Source organism: Chenopodium quinoa, unplaced genomic scaffold, assembly GCF_001683475.1.
Source record: "Chenopodium quinoa cultivar QQ74 unplaced genomic scaffold, ASM168347v1, whole genome shotgun sequence".
NCBI lineage: Eukaryota > Viridiplantae > Streptophyta > Magnoliopsida > Caryophyllales > Amaranthaceae > Chenopodium > Chenopodium quinoa.
This window is the reverse complement of record NW_018745003.1, coordinates 4,606,520-4,624,500: the sequence shown is the minus strand read 5'-3', so window position 1 is coordinate 4,624,500 and position 17,981 is coordinate 4,606,520. Positions and strand designations below refer to the sequence as shown.

General features: G+C 36.3%; 2 protein-coding genes across 2 annotated transcripts; both read right to left on the bottom strand.

Moving 5' to 3' along the window:
- Positions 1 to 473: 473 nt before the first annotated feature.
- LOC110708027 (crooked neck-like protein 1) lies at positions 474 to 6,692 on the bottom strand. The gene is made up of 8 exons (XM_021886129.1): positions 6,635 to 6,692; positions 5,105 to 6,308; positions 4,933 to 4,998; positions 3,161 to 3,305; positions 2,860 to 3,078; positions 2,051 to 2,267; positions 1,022 to 1,217; positions 474 to 830 (listed from the first exon to the last, which is right to left on the bottom strand). The coding sequence occupies exons 2-8, from the start codon at positions 6,259 to 6,261 to the stop codon at positions 719 to 721; spliced, it is 2,112 nt and encodes a 703-aa protein (XP_021741821.1). The 5' UTR covers positions 6,262 to 6,308; positions 6,635 to 6,692; the 3' UTR covers positions 474 to 718.
- A 1,015-nt stretch (positions 6,693 to 7,707) lies between these two features.
- LOC110708026 (pyrophosphate-energized vacuolar membrane proton pump) lies at positions 7,708 to 15,405 on the bottom strand. The gene is made up of 8 exons (XM_021886128.1): positions 15,162 to 15,405; positions 11,902 to 12,476; positions 11,402 to 11,781; positions 11,132 to 11,218; positions 10,717 to 11,047; positions 10,057 to 10,467; positions 8,522 to 8,581; positions 7,708 to 8,355 (listed from the first exon to the last, which is right to left on the bottom strand). Exons 1-8 carry the CDS (start codon positions 15,403 to 15,405, stop codon positions 8,149 to 8,151), a joined length of 2,295 nt encoding a protein of 764 aa, XP_021741820.1. The 3' UTR covers positions 7,708 to 8,148.
- Positions 15,406 to 17,981: the final 2,576 nt, after the last annotated feature.

The window sequence follows — 17,981 nt, the reverse complement described above, 5'->3', positions numbered from 1 at the left end:
AAATCTATAGCTAGCAACAACCATGTGTTTAGTGCTTTTAAATCTTTGCTGCCCCCAATAGCATGGACCACTAAGTCCACTATATTAAAATTACCCCAAATTCTACTTATATAATTCTCGAAGTTGCACAATTATATATGTAAGGATGAATTCAGTGAATAATAGCAAAGGGTATTTACAATAATGAATAATAGGAAGGTTCTAAGGTCACAATTTTGTTCATAACTCGTTTTTCTTAGAGCCTTAATTGTATTATTATCTTACTCAAAATGTAATGGTCTTCGGGTTTGATCAAGTCCAAAACCAAAAATTTATCAAGTTATTCCCGGTTTGAATATAATCAGGTTCTAAGGTCACAATTTTGTTCATAACTCGTTTTTGGGTCAGGTGATTTGATATTGATCCAAAAGTTATGTCCTGAGAAAAGAAAGCAGTCTACTTACCAGGTATAGCCTATCAACATTTTAGAGAAATTGTCGAACAAACTATGGTATCATAATACTCGTATAAAGATGCAAATTTCAGGTTTGACAATCACTTTCTCAAGGGAAATATCATACAAGTATTGAAGGTATACAACAGTTAAAAAAAATTCTACATTGAAGAATAATTTGCCATTGAATATTTTTTCATCTACACATACAGAGATACTGCAAAACTGAGTACAAAGTAACTGATTTACTAGAAAAAAAAAAAGGTTTAAAGCAGCTACTCGTAATCACTCATCAGCTCCAGTTTTTTGCTTCTTCCATTTGTATGCTGCCTCCAAGATCTTCAAATTGGTAGTTTGTGTCTCTTCGGGGAACATATAGTCAAAGTACTCCTCGAATCTGTTAGATTTATAGAGTATGAGATAATGTCACACCAGGAGATACAATTTCAAAATAACACATGAACAAAATGTGGACAAAACTAGATACAATGAATTTCACATGCCTGAATCAGACCAAAGGGTCAACCTGATTTCAGAATATAACACAAATGAAATGCAAACAAGTGATGGCAAAAGATTTTCACATACCCGGCTGGACCATCCTCTGTCATTAGAGGTCGTCGCCTCTTGAGTTTCTTCGGCATTTTAGCTTGAACTGAACCAACATCGCCAAGCTCGCCGAAATCTTTCTCCATCTTCAGCCACTCGTCCAAGAGCATAGCTCTCTCCTCTTTCAGCTCAGGAGCAGAAACTCTAAAATGATTTAGGGCTTTTTCAAATACCCCTGAAGAATAAAACAAATAAGTTCAGCATTTCAGCTCAGCTGTACAAGGCTGCAAAAGCAGAATGTAATGATGAAAAAAAGGGGTTTGCGCAGTTAAACATTTGTTGTAATGCAGTAGTAGAAATATAAAGTACAAAGTTGAATTTGCTAGCATATCATAACATAGAGTCATAGATTTCAAAGTTCATGATGGGATGCAATGTGAAGATGAAATTAATCATTACCATAGCCTAAGATTACCCTAGTGTCTCACACCCAAAATACCCCAAAATACCTCTAATAAGGCTCCAATATGACAGGTAAAGAAGAAATTCACCGCTCATATCTCAGCATTACAAGAAGATTGTAAAATTAAAATTAAAACAAGAAAAGTCCATTCACATAACTCTAAATTGGTGGCTACAAAAATCAATTAACACCAAAAGAAAGAGATCAATAATTAGAGAAGACATAAAATGGAGGCATCCACTTTGGGGTCACTGCCATTTTAATGTTTTTGGACGTGAGATTTAAAAACCATATGAAATGGCAATCTAATTAACTTAATATTAATCATCCTTGTACCAATCACACTTATTTTGATAACTGACAATAAAAAATAAGCAAAAATAAATAAATAAATGCTTTATCAGGCTTAAACTAATTTTTAATTTTCAAATAAAACTGAAAACACAAAAAAGTTACAATGATAACGAAAAGACAATATTTAGATACTGGTTTGGCAAATCACACACATCTAACTGGTATATTTCTAAGGTGTCAGGTATAGCAGGTATAGTATCTTCTTGAAAACAAAGCAAAGAATTCCAATATTAAGAGGACAAGATGCTTACGTCTAGCACGTTGTACACACAATCTCTTCTTTTCGAGTAGAAGTTCTTGGGGCTCATCCTCTGGCACGTCTGAGCCCCCATTTTCCTCTGCAGCAGATGCTTCAAACTTGGCATAGCTGATCCACACCTTCAAATGCTTTGTTCTGTCAAGCAATCTCTCATACAACGCTCTCGTATTATCAAATTCGCCCTCTGCTATTTCAAAATCAATGTATGCCTGTCAAAAGCCAAAGTGTTATTATATTTTGATATATGTATTCCTGTCATAAAGCCGAAGTTTTTTTTAAAACAAAGATATGCATGCCTCAGAACGTCCCACATGATCCAATTAATACAGCAAGACTCAAAAGTTAGTCAATTTTTTCTTAAGACCAAAACACAACTCAAATGATCTTGAATGCAAACCTACAAGTCAACTATGCTGAAGCAAGGTAAAAGACACATAGATCAAATACTTATAGATAAGAAGAGACCAAACCTTAGTCCAAACAACATAATTACTTGGGGCACATCAGAAAGTGGATTGAAACAGTAAGAAACTATCAGAGAGGTTGCATCTAATTCTATCAGTATCTTTTTGGATAAAAGAATCAATTTTGTCATACAGAGATACAGAATAAATGAGACCAGGTCAAAAGAGTCATCAGACTATCAAAGGAGGAATCTCATACAAGCAAGCAGCTTTATAGCAATTGCAAAGCTAGAACACATAATCCATATCATAAACTTTAACTAGGAGTTTACAAGTACTTTTTTTCCCCAAATGTTAAAAGCAAACAACATCCAAAAGGAAGGTCATGGTTAATTACCTTCCACAACAGTTCCGGCATATCCAATGCAGGTTGAGCTATGGCAAGCTCATAGATAGCCCTAGCTCGTTCTATTTCGCACAAAGAACGCTCCAACTCAGCATACTTGGTCCATGCATAGCAATTCTCTGGTGACCACTCCAAATATTTTTCATATAGCTTCCTACACCTATCTATGTTTCCCAATTGCAACTCTATTTCAATGTATTTTTTGAAAATCTGTCAGGGAAAAACACAGATGTTATAGCATGAACATAAACATTTGACAGCTGTGCAAATGAAGTTCCACACATGATGCTACCTTATCCTTTGGTGCCCTCCCAATGGCATTGCCCAATATCTGGCGAGCTCCATTGAGATTCAATTGTCGTAACTCAAACTGAGCAGCCAAAAGCCAAATCTTTGCAAAGGAGAATTTGTCGTGAGGAATCAACTTAAGGCACTCCCTGAAAAAAGAAAGGGCAACAGTTAGTACCCACAAGACACAAAACTAAATGAAAAAAAGGAAACCAAATATATCCAGAATAATGTGCTTTAGAGAGCAACTTTGGAGGGTGATGGGTTAAAAACAATTTTCCTCCACAGTCAGTAGCCTTAGTACCCACAAGACACAAACTAAATGAAAAATAGGAAACCAAATTATCCAGAATAATGTGCTTCAGAGAGCAACGTTGGAGGGTGATGGATCAAAAACAATTTCCCTCCACATATAGTGAAGGTAAATCAAGCACGGATTTTGCAAGAGTAGTTTCAGCATAAGAATGCAAGTTTTCATCCAAAAATTCAAACTAGAATAAAAAACTATAAGAATAAGTTAACAAAAGCATCATAAAGCCGTAATATTTAATTTAGGTAGCCTATAATGCTGCTGATGGGCAAATTCATATGGTAGCCATTTATCAGTATATTAGAAGAAGTGCTCACACTCTGGTAAGGAAGTGTTCGGGTTATTGTAATTGTCTGATTCACTGCTAAAGAAAAGCACCTTACAGGAGAGGGATAATATCTAGGAGCACGTATCACAAGGATAGCCCTGAGAATGTTGACCAATAATTTTTCAGATGTTTCAATCTTCTTCCTGGTCTTACATTATATACACTGCCATGCTGGGGTTTTATAAAGGAAACAATTTCCAAGTTGAATTGATTGCTACAATCTATGAAACCTGGCAGGAGAGGATTGGGATTACTAAATGCTAGAGAAATTTACAAAGGATCAAATTGCGAAATTAGTCAGACTAGTGCCTCAATGAGTGAATGTGTACCTAACTTGATGATGATTGAGCAATTGGATACAAGTATCTTCTTCTTTTTTAGGCTACAGATCTCTTTTTCTGAGCTATTAACTTATCAGTTTCAGTTTCAGGTTATGTTACTTCTCTTTTGGACCTTTTCCCCTGGACTACAGGGTAGTGTTCTTGCACTGTGCTGCTTTTGCACTTTGCAGAGTAGTGTCTGTTATACAGGTGTGTTTTGTTTTTATTTTAAAGGCTAGCAGTCATCCTTTGGGGGTAATGAAATTTGTAAACATTATTTACCATTCCCTTAAAAACTCTATGACATTACCACATCTAGAGCAGAGTTTGTGGCACACTGGCATTACAATAGCATCAGGTAACCAGTGGGCACTAAGACTCTATACTTAGTTTCTACTTTTCTAGATGAACTGATGTTGGTATGATATTTTACGCCCCAAGATGACAGCCTGACACCTAGAGTTCAAGAGATAATATTTCCTCCACAAAAGGTATCAAACATGCATGCCATTATCTGGCACCGAAAAAAGACTTTATGAAGCAAAATATTATAAGACTAGACAAGCATCCTACACTACTCTTACATGACTACATACTGCCAACACATCTTCATCTAAGCACATATATGGGTCAATTCTTCTTTGTGAAAGAGAGGGGTGACTGGCATCTTCAACCTAATAAGGCTAAGCGTTACTGCACTAGACATGTCATGACAGATAACCTTCATTCATATACATATATGAAAAGTGCATGCACCTCACATTTTTCAAACAGAAGGTCAAAGACATTAGTGTCAATGTAGTAGTCTAAAATATTACCTGTATACTTCTCTTGTTCGCTCCATATCTTGTGCATCAAGTTCTTCATATAAAGCATAATTGATCCTAGAAATCAAACAGAAGATGGTCAGTATTCACTACTCTCAAACAAAAAACAGAAACTTAAGAATTTTCTTGCATCAAAAAACAAGTACAAATTATCAATACCTACCACAGGTAAATGTAACGCTGCCAATAGCGTTTTTCCTCAGCTGGAGGAACATTGCCTATAGCCCTCTCATAAACTTCTCTCACTCTGTCTGTAACACCTACACTTTCCTCCAACCGAATGTAATCAAACCAAGTGTCATAATTATGGGAATTCTTTCTAACTTCATCTTCATATTGAAATCTCCTTTTTCCCACAATCGCATCATCAATACCTCCCTTATCTCCATACTGCTTCTCAAACGCAACAAACTTCTTATAAACCTCCTCTGCTCGTCCTTTAGGTATATGGTCAAGTGCAAATTTATAAATACATCTAGCACGTTCCGTCTCCTTGCACCTTTCTTCAAACTCCGCAAAAGCCACAAACAGCACCTCTGCTTCTTCATCATCTGCCAACTTGTCAACCGCTCTTTCATAGACATTCCTAGCTCGAGCAATTTCCCCATTTTTCATTTCAAACTTGGCATAACGGATCCACGCATCAACCTTAGGATGACACTGCAAAAACTTCTCATAGATACCCCTTGCCCGATCAATCTCATTATAACGCAACTCAAACTTAATGTAGGAGCGCCATCCTTGCTGATCAGGCTGCCACATCATCCATCTCTCAAAAACCTGCCTAGCACCAGCCACATTGCCAAGCATCTCCTCCATATGGATATACTTATACCACAGTTGATCCACTCTCGGGAGCAAAGACACAGCACGATCCCACACATTCCGGGCATGGTTTATAAACTTATTCTTCATCTCCATATCTGCATACTTAAGCCATAATGTATGATTCCTATAATCAACCTCCAACGCACGCTCCCAAACTGATCGAGCACGTTTAAAATCCTTCTGTGACTCCTCCCATTTGGCATACTTAACCCACACACTAACATTCCACCGCACCCTACGGATTAAATCCTCAAACTCCTTTCGTTTGCGAAGACGGTAATCTGCAAGCTCAGTTGAATCAGTAATCTTTTGCTTGGGTGGACGGATTTCAGACTCTTGCCGTTCACGAGCTTCACGCAGAATTTGCTCAGCAGTGATTTGAACCGGAGCTGGAGTCTTGTTCTTGACTCTGGTGGATCGAGGGAGCTTAACTTCCGTTTCCTTCTTTGTGAGGAACCCCAACGAGGGGTCCGACTCCTTGTACGAACCCATAGTATCCGGCTTAATCGCTGCCTTCAGCTCACAACATTAATATTATACTGCACAACGCGAATATGAACAATAACATAAACCCAACATCATATCAGATGCAATATCAAACAAATTATCAAATACAGCAACAAAGCATATATAATTTCATAGTTCAATTCTAACATTAAAATTAATTCAATCATCAGACAAATAATTTTAGAGATTATCAAATTTCTAGCAATCGTTGATATAATCTTAGTAATTAGAAACAATAGTTGAAATTTTGGAACCCTAAACATACTACACTGACAATTAAATAAAATTAGATCAACGATAAACCCTAGATTGTGAAATCGAGATGATGATTGGAAAAAGAAACAACAAATAAAATTACCTCAGAAGCTGCTTCAATGGGGATAGGAGTATCAGAAGTTGCTTCAATGGAGAACGATGAGTGCGCTTCAATGGAGAGAGAGAGAGAGGGAGGGTAGGGCGTTTCGACTCCTTTTTTATTTTCAATTTATTATATTGGGTGATAACGAAACCTAAGATTATTTTTTTTGGTAATTAAAGCGATAACAAATTATCGGATTGGGTACCCATACCGTTATGCTATCGGAACGGGTACCCTAACTTTTAATTCGGTTACGGTTTGGGTTATCGGGTTTTCGGTTTTTCGGATAATTTTGCTCAGCCCTATTTAAATATGATAATTGACAGCTCTTGATTTATACGATTTTCTCTAAATTCTTTTTTGTCTCTCCATGGTTGGCTGTGGCGAATAAAGAAACTCAAATAGTCACATACAAATTTATCTACCGAGGAGAGGGAAAATGGATGTAATTTTATTGAATATTTTTTTTACCTATACTTTTACTCGGATGGTGTAGATTTCAACCGCGTATTTTCTATTATTTTTCTGAACTATACTTTCATTTCCCTTCTTTCTCCACAAAAAATTCTTGGTTTTCAATCAAACAACTTCTCTTATATTGTTAACCTCGATTTCTCTCGACGCTCAAAATTTCTTCAAATTAAATCTAAACTTAGTTAGATAATGGGGGTACATATAAACGCTTAATTTCCACATAAACTTAGGTTTCTATAATTTAGTAATTTACTTTCGGGTGCTATCTGCTATGGTTTGATTTCGGGTAATTATGGTCGTTCTTTGACTAATTTACTTGGTTGGTTACCAAGCTTGACCTATTTAAAGCGAATAACCTTCATTTTGAGACAATTAAAAGGTTAACTTGTTTTAACTGATGGCACAATGTCGTACGGAGTACAAGTATTATCTTTGACAATTTTCCTCAAGTTATTATAGAAAGTTGTATTTTTGATAAAAAAAAATTCGATGATTATATAATTAGACAGGTTAACACGTACACTCATTAACACTTCATTAAATCAAGCAGTAGTGCTATGAAAGTGTTGATTACCTGATGTGTATCATTGCAAGATATATATGGATGACAACAGTCTGTTTAGATATTTATGTGTTCACAACAATGCTCAACAGATTCTCTCCGGCGAAAAAAGGTGAACACATACACTTTCTCAGGGGAAAAAAGACGACTGCAAACTAAAATTGAAACCGGATTTTGCCCTATAAAAGTTTGCAAAATGATTACTACTACAATCCCATTCGTACATAAAAAGAAAAAAGAAAAGAATATTGTTGACCATATAATTCTATTTAACCAAGACTGACCCAAATTATCATCGTCATCAACCTCCCACCCCCCTCAATACAAAGTGAAGTAGGAGTTTAGCCCCTCAGCCTTGCCTTCTAACGACGTTCAAAAATTGTGCGATAAAATTAAAAACTACCAAATTTGTAGGCGACAAAATGGGGAGAAATCACCGCGAACTCCTCCCTTCGTTGCCTGCATTCGTTGATCATCTTTAGAAGATCTTGAAGAGCAAGCCACCGTGGGTAGCAAAGAAGGGGGCAAACACTAGTGACTCAACAGCCATCAGCTTGATCAGGATGTTGAGTGATGGTCCAGATGTATCCTTAAGAGGGTCACCAATGGTGTCACCAATCACAGCTGCCTTGTGTGCGTCCGATCCCTTAGGGCCGAGCGACCTTGCATGCTCAGAAGCACCAGCCTGCAACAAGTTATTGTAACAGAATTAATACAATGACCTCATTTCATAGAGTTGTTTCTGTTAACACAAGACACAAACTATTGTAAAAGAAATTTACTAGTTTTTTCAGCATAGAGCTAAGGCAACACAAAGTGGAAGGTAGAATCATGGGGAGTCAATTGCTTACCTCAATGTATTTCTTGGCATTGTCCCAAGCACCACCAGTGTTGGATGCAGAGATAGCGATCTGTAGTGCAAAATAAAGGATTTTCATCAGAAACAACAAAATACTATACACAAGGAAGAATCTCAATACAGATGCATGTTGATTCTCACACGGGGATATGATTTAGGTGCAGAAGAAAATCCCAATTCTCATCTTAATAACTAATCAACTAGGCAAAACTATAGAAAAATTTAGACAGGATTTTAAAATCCAGCACTTTGCATTTTAGACTCCCAATAAAACATGCGGTAATAGGAAGGTTTGCGTCTCTCCTATCTTTAAACCCCCACCCCCCAGGGTGGAGCAAAACTATCTGATAATCCGCAAATCTGAAATTCCGATCCGCATCCGATCCGAAAATTTAGGATAACCGATCCGAAAAAAATTTCGGATCGGATATCCGAATATCCGGAAAAAGTCGGATATCGAATATCGGATCGGGTATCCGATCCGAAATCTGAAAAAAAAAAAAAAAAAAAAACACTTTTTACAAAAATAAAAATAAAAAAAAATTATTTTACAAAAATTCGGATAACCCTAACTTATCCGCCTCTTTCTCTTTCTCCTCTATTTTCTCCCTCCTTCCCTAAGTCCCTAATCCGCCTCTTTCTCTTTCTCCTCTATTTTCTCCCTCCTCTCTCATCTCAGATCTCCCTCCTCCCACAAAATCCCACCATCCAACCCGATCGAACTCCCTCTCAGTTACCCAATTCGAAAGAGAAAAGGAGGGGTAAGGGTGAGAGAGATGATTTCGGTGGCTGGTGCAGTGTTTCGTGAAATTGGGGCAGTGAAATCGTTGTGGTTCATGGTTGCTGGGTATGTGGGTGTGTCGGGCTGGGCGCGCGGTGACATTTCGTGTTTGTTGATTGGGTGGGTGTGTTGGGCTGGTGGCTCTGTTTTGCGGCTGCCATGATGTGAGTTGAGGGTGTTGCAGTGCTTGGGGAGAGAGGTGATTGGCTGCGTGGGTTTGTGAGGTGGTGCGTTGTTGAATGGCAGCGAGTGAGTGGTGGAGGTTTGTGGTGGCAAGGTGAGGTGGGATTGTGTAGTTGTGTGGGTTGGTGTGTGAGAGTGGGGTCGCCGGCAGGTGGTGGGAGGCGGGTGTGGGCTGGGTTCTTTGTCGGTAAAGGGGCTGTGCTAGCTGGGAAGGAGGAGGGGAAGGGGAAAGGGTGGTTTCATTTTTTTTATTTTTTGGATAAAAACCCATATTATTAGATGGGTCGGATATTGGATATCCGAACTATCCGATCCGAAAATTTCGGATATCCGGATATCAGAAAATTTCGGATATCCGGATATCAGAAAATTTCGGATCGGATACGTATATCAAATATCTGATTTTTCGGATACGGATATCCGATCCGTAATCCAATTTCGGATTGGATCTCACCCCTCCCCCCCCCCCCGAAACCAAAAAAAAAAAGAAAAACAATTGCACATAATTCAATATAACTCTATTTTAATGGACAGCACAGTCGAAGAAAAGGACATATTCTAACCTGTACACCAGACACGAGAGAACCAGCAAGAACACCAGAAAGAGTTTCAACACCGAAGAGGGTTCCAACAATCAATGGTGTCAGCATGACTAGAGCACCAGGGGGGATCATCTCCTTGATGGAAGCATCAGTGGAGATCTTGACACAGTTAGCATAGTCAGGCTTGGTAGTACCTTCCATCAAGCCAGGGATTTCATTAAATTGCCTACGGACCTCTTCAACCATCTTCAAAGCTGCACTTCCCACACTCTTCATGGTCATGGCAGAGAACCAGTACGGAAGCATGGCTCCCACAAGAAGGCCAATGAAGACTTTTGGGGTCAAGACATCAACAGTTGAGATAGCAGCACGGCTCACAAAGGCACCAAAAAGGGCTAGAGAAACAAGAGCTGCAGAACCAATGGCAAAACCCTGAAAAGTAGGACAGCAAATTGGTAAGAGTAGATTATTTTTTGAAATGCTTACATAGGCAGGTGTTAACCAATAAAAAATCTCAAAGCTGATCAGAGATGGGTAGCCCCTGTGACCATGTGTAAACCAGCTTGTTAGCATAGCCACCAGACATAATATGAAAGCTAAGCCTTGGCCAACCCCAAATTTGATCAGCCACCAATTGGTTATCCAGAAGATTTATACAACAAGATATAAGAATTGCAGAACCTTTCCAATAGCAGCTGTTGTGTTTCCAGCAGCATCAAGAGCATCAGTTCTCTCACGGATTCTGTGGCTCATACCAGCCATCTCAGCAATCCCTCCAGCATTGTCACTGATGGGGCCATATGCATCGATAGCTAATCCAGTGGCAATGGTGCTCAGCATACCAAGGGCAGCCACAGCAATACCATACATAGCTGCAAAGCTAAAACTAACAAATATACTGACAGCAATGGCAAATATGGGGATAATGACTGATTTGTAACCCAAAGCCAGGCCAAAAATAACATTTGTGGCAGCTCCAGTTCGGCATGAATCAGCAACATCTTGCACAGGGCTACAATTGTAGATAACAGTCAGAGTTTAGCCAAAAACAAAGGGCAAGTAGATCAATAGAGATGGTATTTATCATGAGAGATACCTGTATGCATTGCTAGTATAGTATTCAGTTACAAATCCGATGATGAGACCAGCCCACAAACCAACAGCAACACATAAGAACAATTGCCTACACATTGAAAGAGAAGCAATTAGCCCAAAGAAATATGGTAACCACGCTATAAATACTTAAATGATGTGGAAAATCAAATCAAGTAAACATACTACTACACATAAAAAATACAGTAAAGTTTTGATATTTAAAGAAGCTTATAATACAAGAAAGAGGCTAAGGGTAGGAGAAGTTGCTTACCAGTTCTTCACCTCCCTCTGAGTTCCAAAATCAAAAATGGTAAATGAAGAAGGAAGGGCAACCCATGAAATAACTGCAACTGCAACAGTCATTAGAGCAGTGGAGATGACTAGTTGCTTCTTGAGTGCAGGCTCAATCTCATTAACAGCCTTGATCTCGAATAAATCAGTTGCAAATAAGGTTGTGATCAAACAGATAACAATACCAACAGAGCTGATCAATAGTGGGTACAATATTGCAGTAAATTCATGGTTGATCCCAAATGAGGAAATTGATGCCACTACAAGAGCAGCACAGGATGACTCAGCATAGGATCCAAAGAGATCAGAACCCATACCAGCAATATCACCAACATTATCACCGACATTGTCAGCAATAACCTAAAAAGAAAAATAGGCACCCATGTAAGTCACCAGGCAATAATATACAAACAACTCATTCAACTATTAAAGTTGAATATAAATATCGAACATTTCACTGAGAGAGAGAGGAAGGCTTACAGCTGGATTCCTAGGGTCATCCTCGGGGATGTTTCTTTCAATTTTACCAACAAGATCAGCACCAACATCAGCAGCTTTGGTGTAAATACCTCCACCAACTCTGCCAAAGAGGGCCATGGAAGATCCTCCAAGACCGTAACCAGTGATAGCCTCAAAAAGACCTTCCCAGTCATCACCATAGTACAGCTTAAAGATCAGGATGGTAATGTACAGCACCAAAAGACCATTTGCAGCAAGCAGGAAGCCCATGACAGCTCCAGACCTGAATGCTACAATAAAAGCTTTACCAACACCCTTTCTGGCCTCTAGTGTTGTTCGTGCATTTGCATATGTTGCAATCTTCATCCCAAGGAAACCAGAAGCCAAAGAGGTGATAGCACCAAGCAAGAATGACACTGTGCTGAAGACAGCAGTGGCAAGTGCAGGTTTGCAGTTCTTGGATTTGTCATAGGTGCACTCCTGGCTTTTTGTACTGAAGCCCTCCACAGATCCAAGGAAAACGAATATCAGCACAGCAAAAGCAACCATGAAGATGCCAACGTACTGATACATAGTGTAAAGGAAGGAGGTTGCTCCTGTAAAAGTAATGCACAATACAATGTTAGCAATTCATCAATTAAAAAAATACAAAAGAATTGACAGCACATTTGAAAAATGATAGTTTATGCACAGCTTTATATCTCTACCTAAGTTCAAAGTCTGCAAAACATATCAAGAAAAAACTTCAGATACACAAGCATTCTTTTTCATAACGTAACAGCCAAAATGTCAACTAGAACTAGTATATAAGGTCCAGCCAGCATATAAAGTGTCTTCACATCCTATTGAGAAATAAGGTGAGGTGTCTACAGTAAAGCTAGAATCATGACAAATATTTACAGTGACCAGAAGAGCCACCAAAAATCAAAAGAAACTTTATAATCGATTCAATACCGTTATTTGGTCAAGTTTGCTTTCCCGCAACATTGATGAAGCTAACGCATTGTTTTCATAAAATAGTTTTCATAGTATCATCACGTCACAGGAACAATATCGTACCATGCAGAAACTTGACATCAAAATTCCACAATTCTGAACAATACTCTTAAAACTTTGATAACAAGAATAGAGGCAGCTTGATGTCATACACTCATACGACTAAGCAAGGAGCTATACATGAAGAAGCAGATATTTCAAACTGAAAAAATAGAACTCAATCATCAGAGACAGAAGGAATCAATTAAGCAAAGCAGCATCAAGGAAGCTCAATTCTCCGACTAGTCATTGTAACCCACAAAAAGAACTATTAGTTTTAAGATTGTCCAAAAGCCCCCCCACACATACACAAAGGGACTTAAAGAAAACAAAGAGAGTATACTTATCAATTAAAGTCAATATCATGGCCCACGACATATAACAGCCCATAAAAAAATTTACACTGTCTTTAAATCAATGTAAAACAAAACATTACAAAAAAGAAAAGAAAAAAAAATCAAAAAGTAAGGCTATCTGGAAAAAATATTTTAAAAGTATACAGAATAAAAATAAAGAATAAAGTAGTCCTAAATGGGAAGGGGGGATAAACAAATAACTAAAACACACAAACAGTACAAAGCTGAGCATTATACAAGCCTTAATGTCCCCCATTTCCCAGTAATGCCGCTAAAACAAGATCACAAGCAGCATGTTCCACAATATATTAGTCCTGAAAGGACAACATGCCAGTTCACACTTGCAGAGCTATACTATAAATACAAATCCCAACTGCACAAACATGATGCCATACGGAGCAAATGTGCATATTTTAGAACTAAAAAGAAATTGTCAAAAAGCCTTGATTTGCAAGTCTGCACACCATGTGCAAAACATTAAAGATATAATTAACCATCAGATCTAGATTGAGAACTCCTAGGATTTGACAAACTATATCACTAATTTTACTATATAGAAATCTCATAACGGCACAGTATCCCCACATTCGTGGCATCGGACCCAAAATCAGCATAATCATGATCGCAACAACATGACTAACAAAACAAATACAGCACAACAACCTCACAACTTCCGAATCTTTTCATAAATCCTACTAAACCCTACCGACTTAAACCACAGCTTATTGAACAATTCCCTAGTTCCCTACATGAAAGTACACAGTCAAGAGCAATAACAAAGCTTAAACTATTATAAAAACAATCAGATCTGGAAGAAAAAGTCAAAATTAAAAGGTTGAACGGCACAAACATATAAATAGTTGATAGTATTGAAATTAAATTTCACAGGTCATGTATTCCACAACTTATATAGAACAATTCCCAATCTAAATTATCACCACACAACGTGAGCTACACAAATAAATCAACCAAATGACAAAAAACAAGTTCTAAAGTTTTCCGCTCTTTTCTTGGTCCAAAACTACAACTAAATGACAGTAAAAAATTCCGAAAGATTTTCGCTCTTTCCTTAATCCAAATCTACAACCAAATTGCCAATGCAAGCTGAAAATGTGTGAGCTAACAATGAATTTAACAGTAATTGACCGACACTATAATATCATATTCCATGTGATAAAATCAATCTCTTCAAATGCAGATTAAAGGAGAAGCCATTTTCTCCACCAATCAGCAATGATAAGAGTCCAATTCCACTTAAGTATCAAAATTCCAAACCAAATCAACAAATCATACAAAAATTAATGAAAATAAAAATCCAGGCAGTTATAATGCCCAAATGACTATAAATCACAAACAAATATCCAAAATTAATTTTATAAACACATAGGATATAATTAAAGGGTCGATAACAATTCAAATCATAAGCATTTAAATCAAGTTCTCCATTTCCATTTTTATTTCTAGGCATTTAAATCACAGTCCAAATCAAAATAAGTTAAACTTGAAATCAAGAATTATATCAGATTAAGCTCCCAAATTTGTTTTTTTTTTTTTTTTTTACTCGAATTAATCTGAGGAAATAATAATCCGAATTTTTAAAAAAAAAAAAAAAGAAAATTAAAATTACAAAAATTATACACACCCAAAAATGAATTAATCATTTTACTCATTCCACCAAAAAAAAAAAAATCAAACACACACAGAGAATTTCGATTCAATCAATGCATACAACAAAAAAATCCAGCAAAATTAACACAAACCCATAAATCATTCAAATCAAATCACACAAATTAGATCAAACCCAGAAATAAAAAAACAAAATGAACCCAGAAACAAATAATCAAATTAAAACCCAAAAAAAAAAAAAAAAAAAAACAGAAATTAATTCACCTTCAGAAATAGCATTCTGAATCTCAGCACATTTTGCAACAACGCTGTGGTCATTAAGACCTTCTTCTTCTTCAATCAAACTCTCAGAAAATCCATTCTTATTATTGTTACCACGCCCAGAATCATGGGAAAGCTTAACCTGTGAAACGATGTACCATTGAATTAAAGAGAAAACTATTCCAATTACCGCACAAACTGGAATCAAAATCTCTGTTCCAAGATCTGGAAGAAGAACAACACCCATTTTTTAGATTTTTTTTGGGGTGATGAAGATAAGGAGAGAGAAGAAGAAGAGGGTTTGGAGGAGGAGAAGAGAAGGAGAGGAAGTGTGAGATGTGTGAGATTGATTTTATAGAGAGAGAGATGAGAAATTTGGGTTTTATTTTTATTTATTTTTTAATATACTTCTATTTATTTTATTTACATACTTTTAATTTTATTTACATACTTATTGTGGTATGAAATTTGAAATCTTTTTGTATAAAAAAAAAAAATTGAAATCTTTGTTTCAAAAAAAATTGAAATTTTCCAATTTTTCTAATTAGGTGAGAACTTAAGTAATTAAATTATGATTTGCATCAAAAAGAAAATTTTGAATGATGGATGCTGTTTTGTCTAAAATTGGTATTTTCAAATGAAATGTTTACTTTTTCCTTAAAAAAAATATTTACTTCCATCATTTTCTGCTCTAAGCCTCTAACTATTCGAGAAAGTAAGATCAGATCTGAACAAAAGATAATAAGAAAATTGGACTCAAATTCATTCAATTTATAATACATTCTAATATAATCTAATGAGTTCAAGTGAATTATCATGTGCATATAACCCATCTTTAATTTACTTTCCATTTTGCCAAACAAAAATTATACAAAAGTATGCATTTCAAGATCATTATTAAGGCATATATAACACTAATACATATAATTTGTTTCTAAATTTTGAAATGCCCTTTTCTCTACTTTTTCTAGAAAGTATGTCGTGGTTATGCGTTATACAGTTATGTCAGTTATTACAAAATAACGTGTCACTTGTCATAGGTGCGGGAATTTTTTATTTATGAACTCAAGACATTTTCGTTCAATTGGAACCTAATATGGTTGCTTAAGTGAACACATTTATTTAAGGGGTTGTTGACAAAATAAAATGGGAGAAGTGAGAATTCATGGGATTTTGTAATTAAAGGAAGTTGTTTGGTTAACACAAAAAAGCAAAAATGGGGGAAGTTGGAATTCATGGGAATTTCTACTTCCCACAAAATGTAGGAAGTAAATTACCTAGGCCCTTCTTGGTCATTCAAAATTCATGGAAATTCCAACTTCCCATTGTCACAACCAAACAACTTAAATAAATTCCTAGGAATTTTATTAGGGAGATACTTTCCCATGAAATACAACTTCCTACAACAATTTATTTCCCGTGTCAACCAAACGTGGCCTTATAATATGGAGTACCAAAGTATGGATACTTAAATATTAAGGTTCAATTCTCATTGATGAAGTTAATAGAAGGTAATCATACTACAAATCAGTAATTAATGTTGACAATTTTGTAGTTGGTCCTATAACTATTCATTCCTTGATTTCCTTCACCCAAATTCCCAATTGTTTAACACTCAGTTTTTTTTTGTTTCTTTTATTTTTTTTCCGTGTTTATGTGAATGAATTAACAAAATCTCTGAATGGAAAGAATTACTTTAAATTACATTCTTTCATACTTGTATAAATTTTTTTGGAGGAATGTGCAATTACTTCTTGTCATTATTGAGTCTAGAAAATTTTATAAGATTGTTATTTTGGACATTGAAGGGGGAGGGGGTTTCTTCGTTTTTACATAAAAAAAATATAAGAGTAATTAGCTGTGACACGTTTACTAAAAAAAAATCCTTTTGTAGCGAATCATTAGTAAGAAAAATTGAGAAGCTTAACACAAAGTTGGAAAAAGAAATAATAGTAACTTGGTCACGGGCATCTACCATTATACCCACAATGGTTGGACATACAATCGATGTCCATAATGGAAGAGAACACGTGCCCATTTACATAACCGATCGGAAGGTTGGTCATAAATTAGGCGAATTTGCACTAACTCTAAAGTTCTAAGGACATGCAAAAAATGATAATAAGTCTCGTCGTTGGCGAGAGGCCAGACCAAAACTCGAACCGTACCTTCAAGCTACTAAGTTAGTACTTACCCCTTTGAAGATCAACCCATTAAGTGTGGTTTAATTCATAGCAATAAACTCCAGCCTTTTATTTTAGTCTTGAAAAACACTTAAAATTATTCAATTCGCGCTTAATCACGAGCTTTACCAGATTGACATTATCGTTTTCAACATAATCAATATGTTTCCTTCTTACAACCATATACAGAGTAATTAATCTCTCACCTTTTATCCCAATTTACATATATTATTCACCTATGAGGGTTTACAATAAAAAGAAATAAAACACCCAAAATTCCAAAATTGTTTCTTGTGTGTTTCTTTACAAATTATACATAATTATGTCTTTGCGTTTTAGGTGTACACTTAAGTCAAGTTTGTGAAGAGGAGCAAGATAGCTAGATCAAGAAGCTAGAGAATGCACTTGTATTTATTAAGCAAACTAATCACTACGTACGAACATCTTTTAAGGTAATGGTCGATCGATTGTCCACAATACATAACATTTCTTGTAGCACCTTTTAGTTTTTTCATTAGTCATTCTTGTGCTGATTGTGGTCAAACTTAAAGCTTAAAGATATTATGGTTAAATGTATACATTTAAATTTACACAAAATATGAATAGAAAAATGTATAAATTAAAGAGCATAGGAGACGGA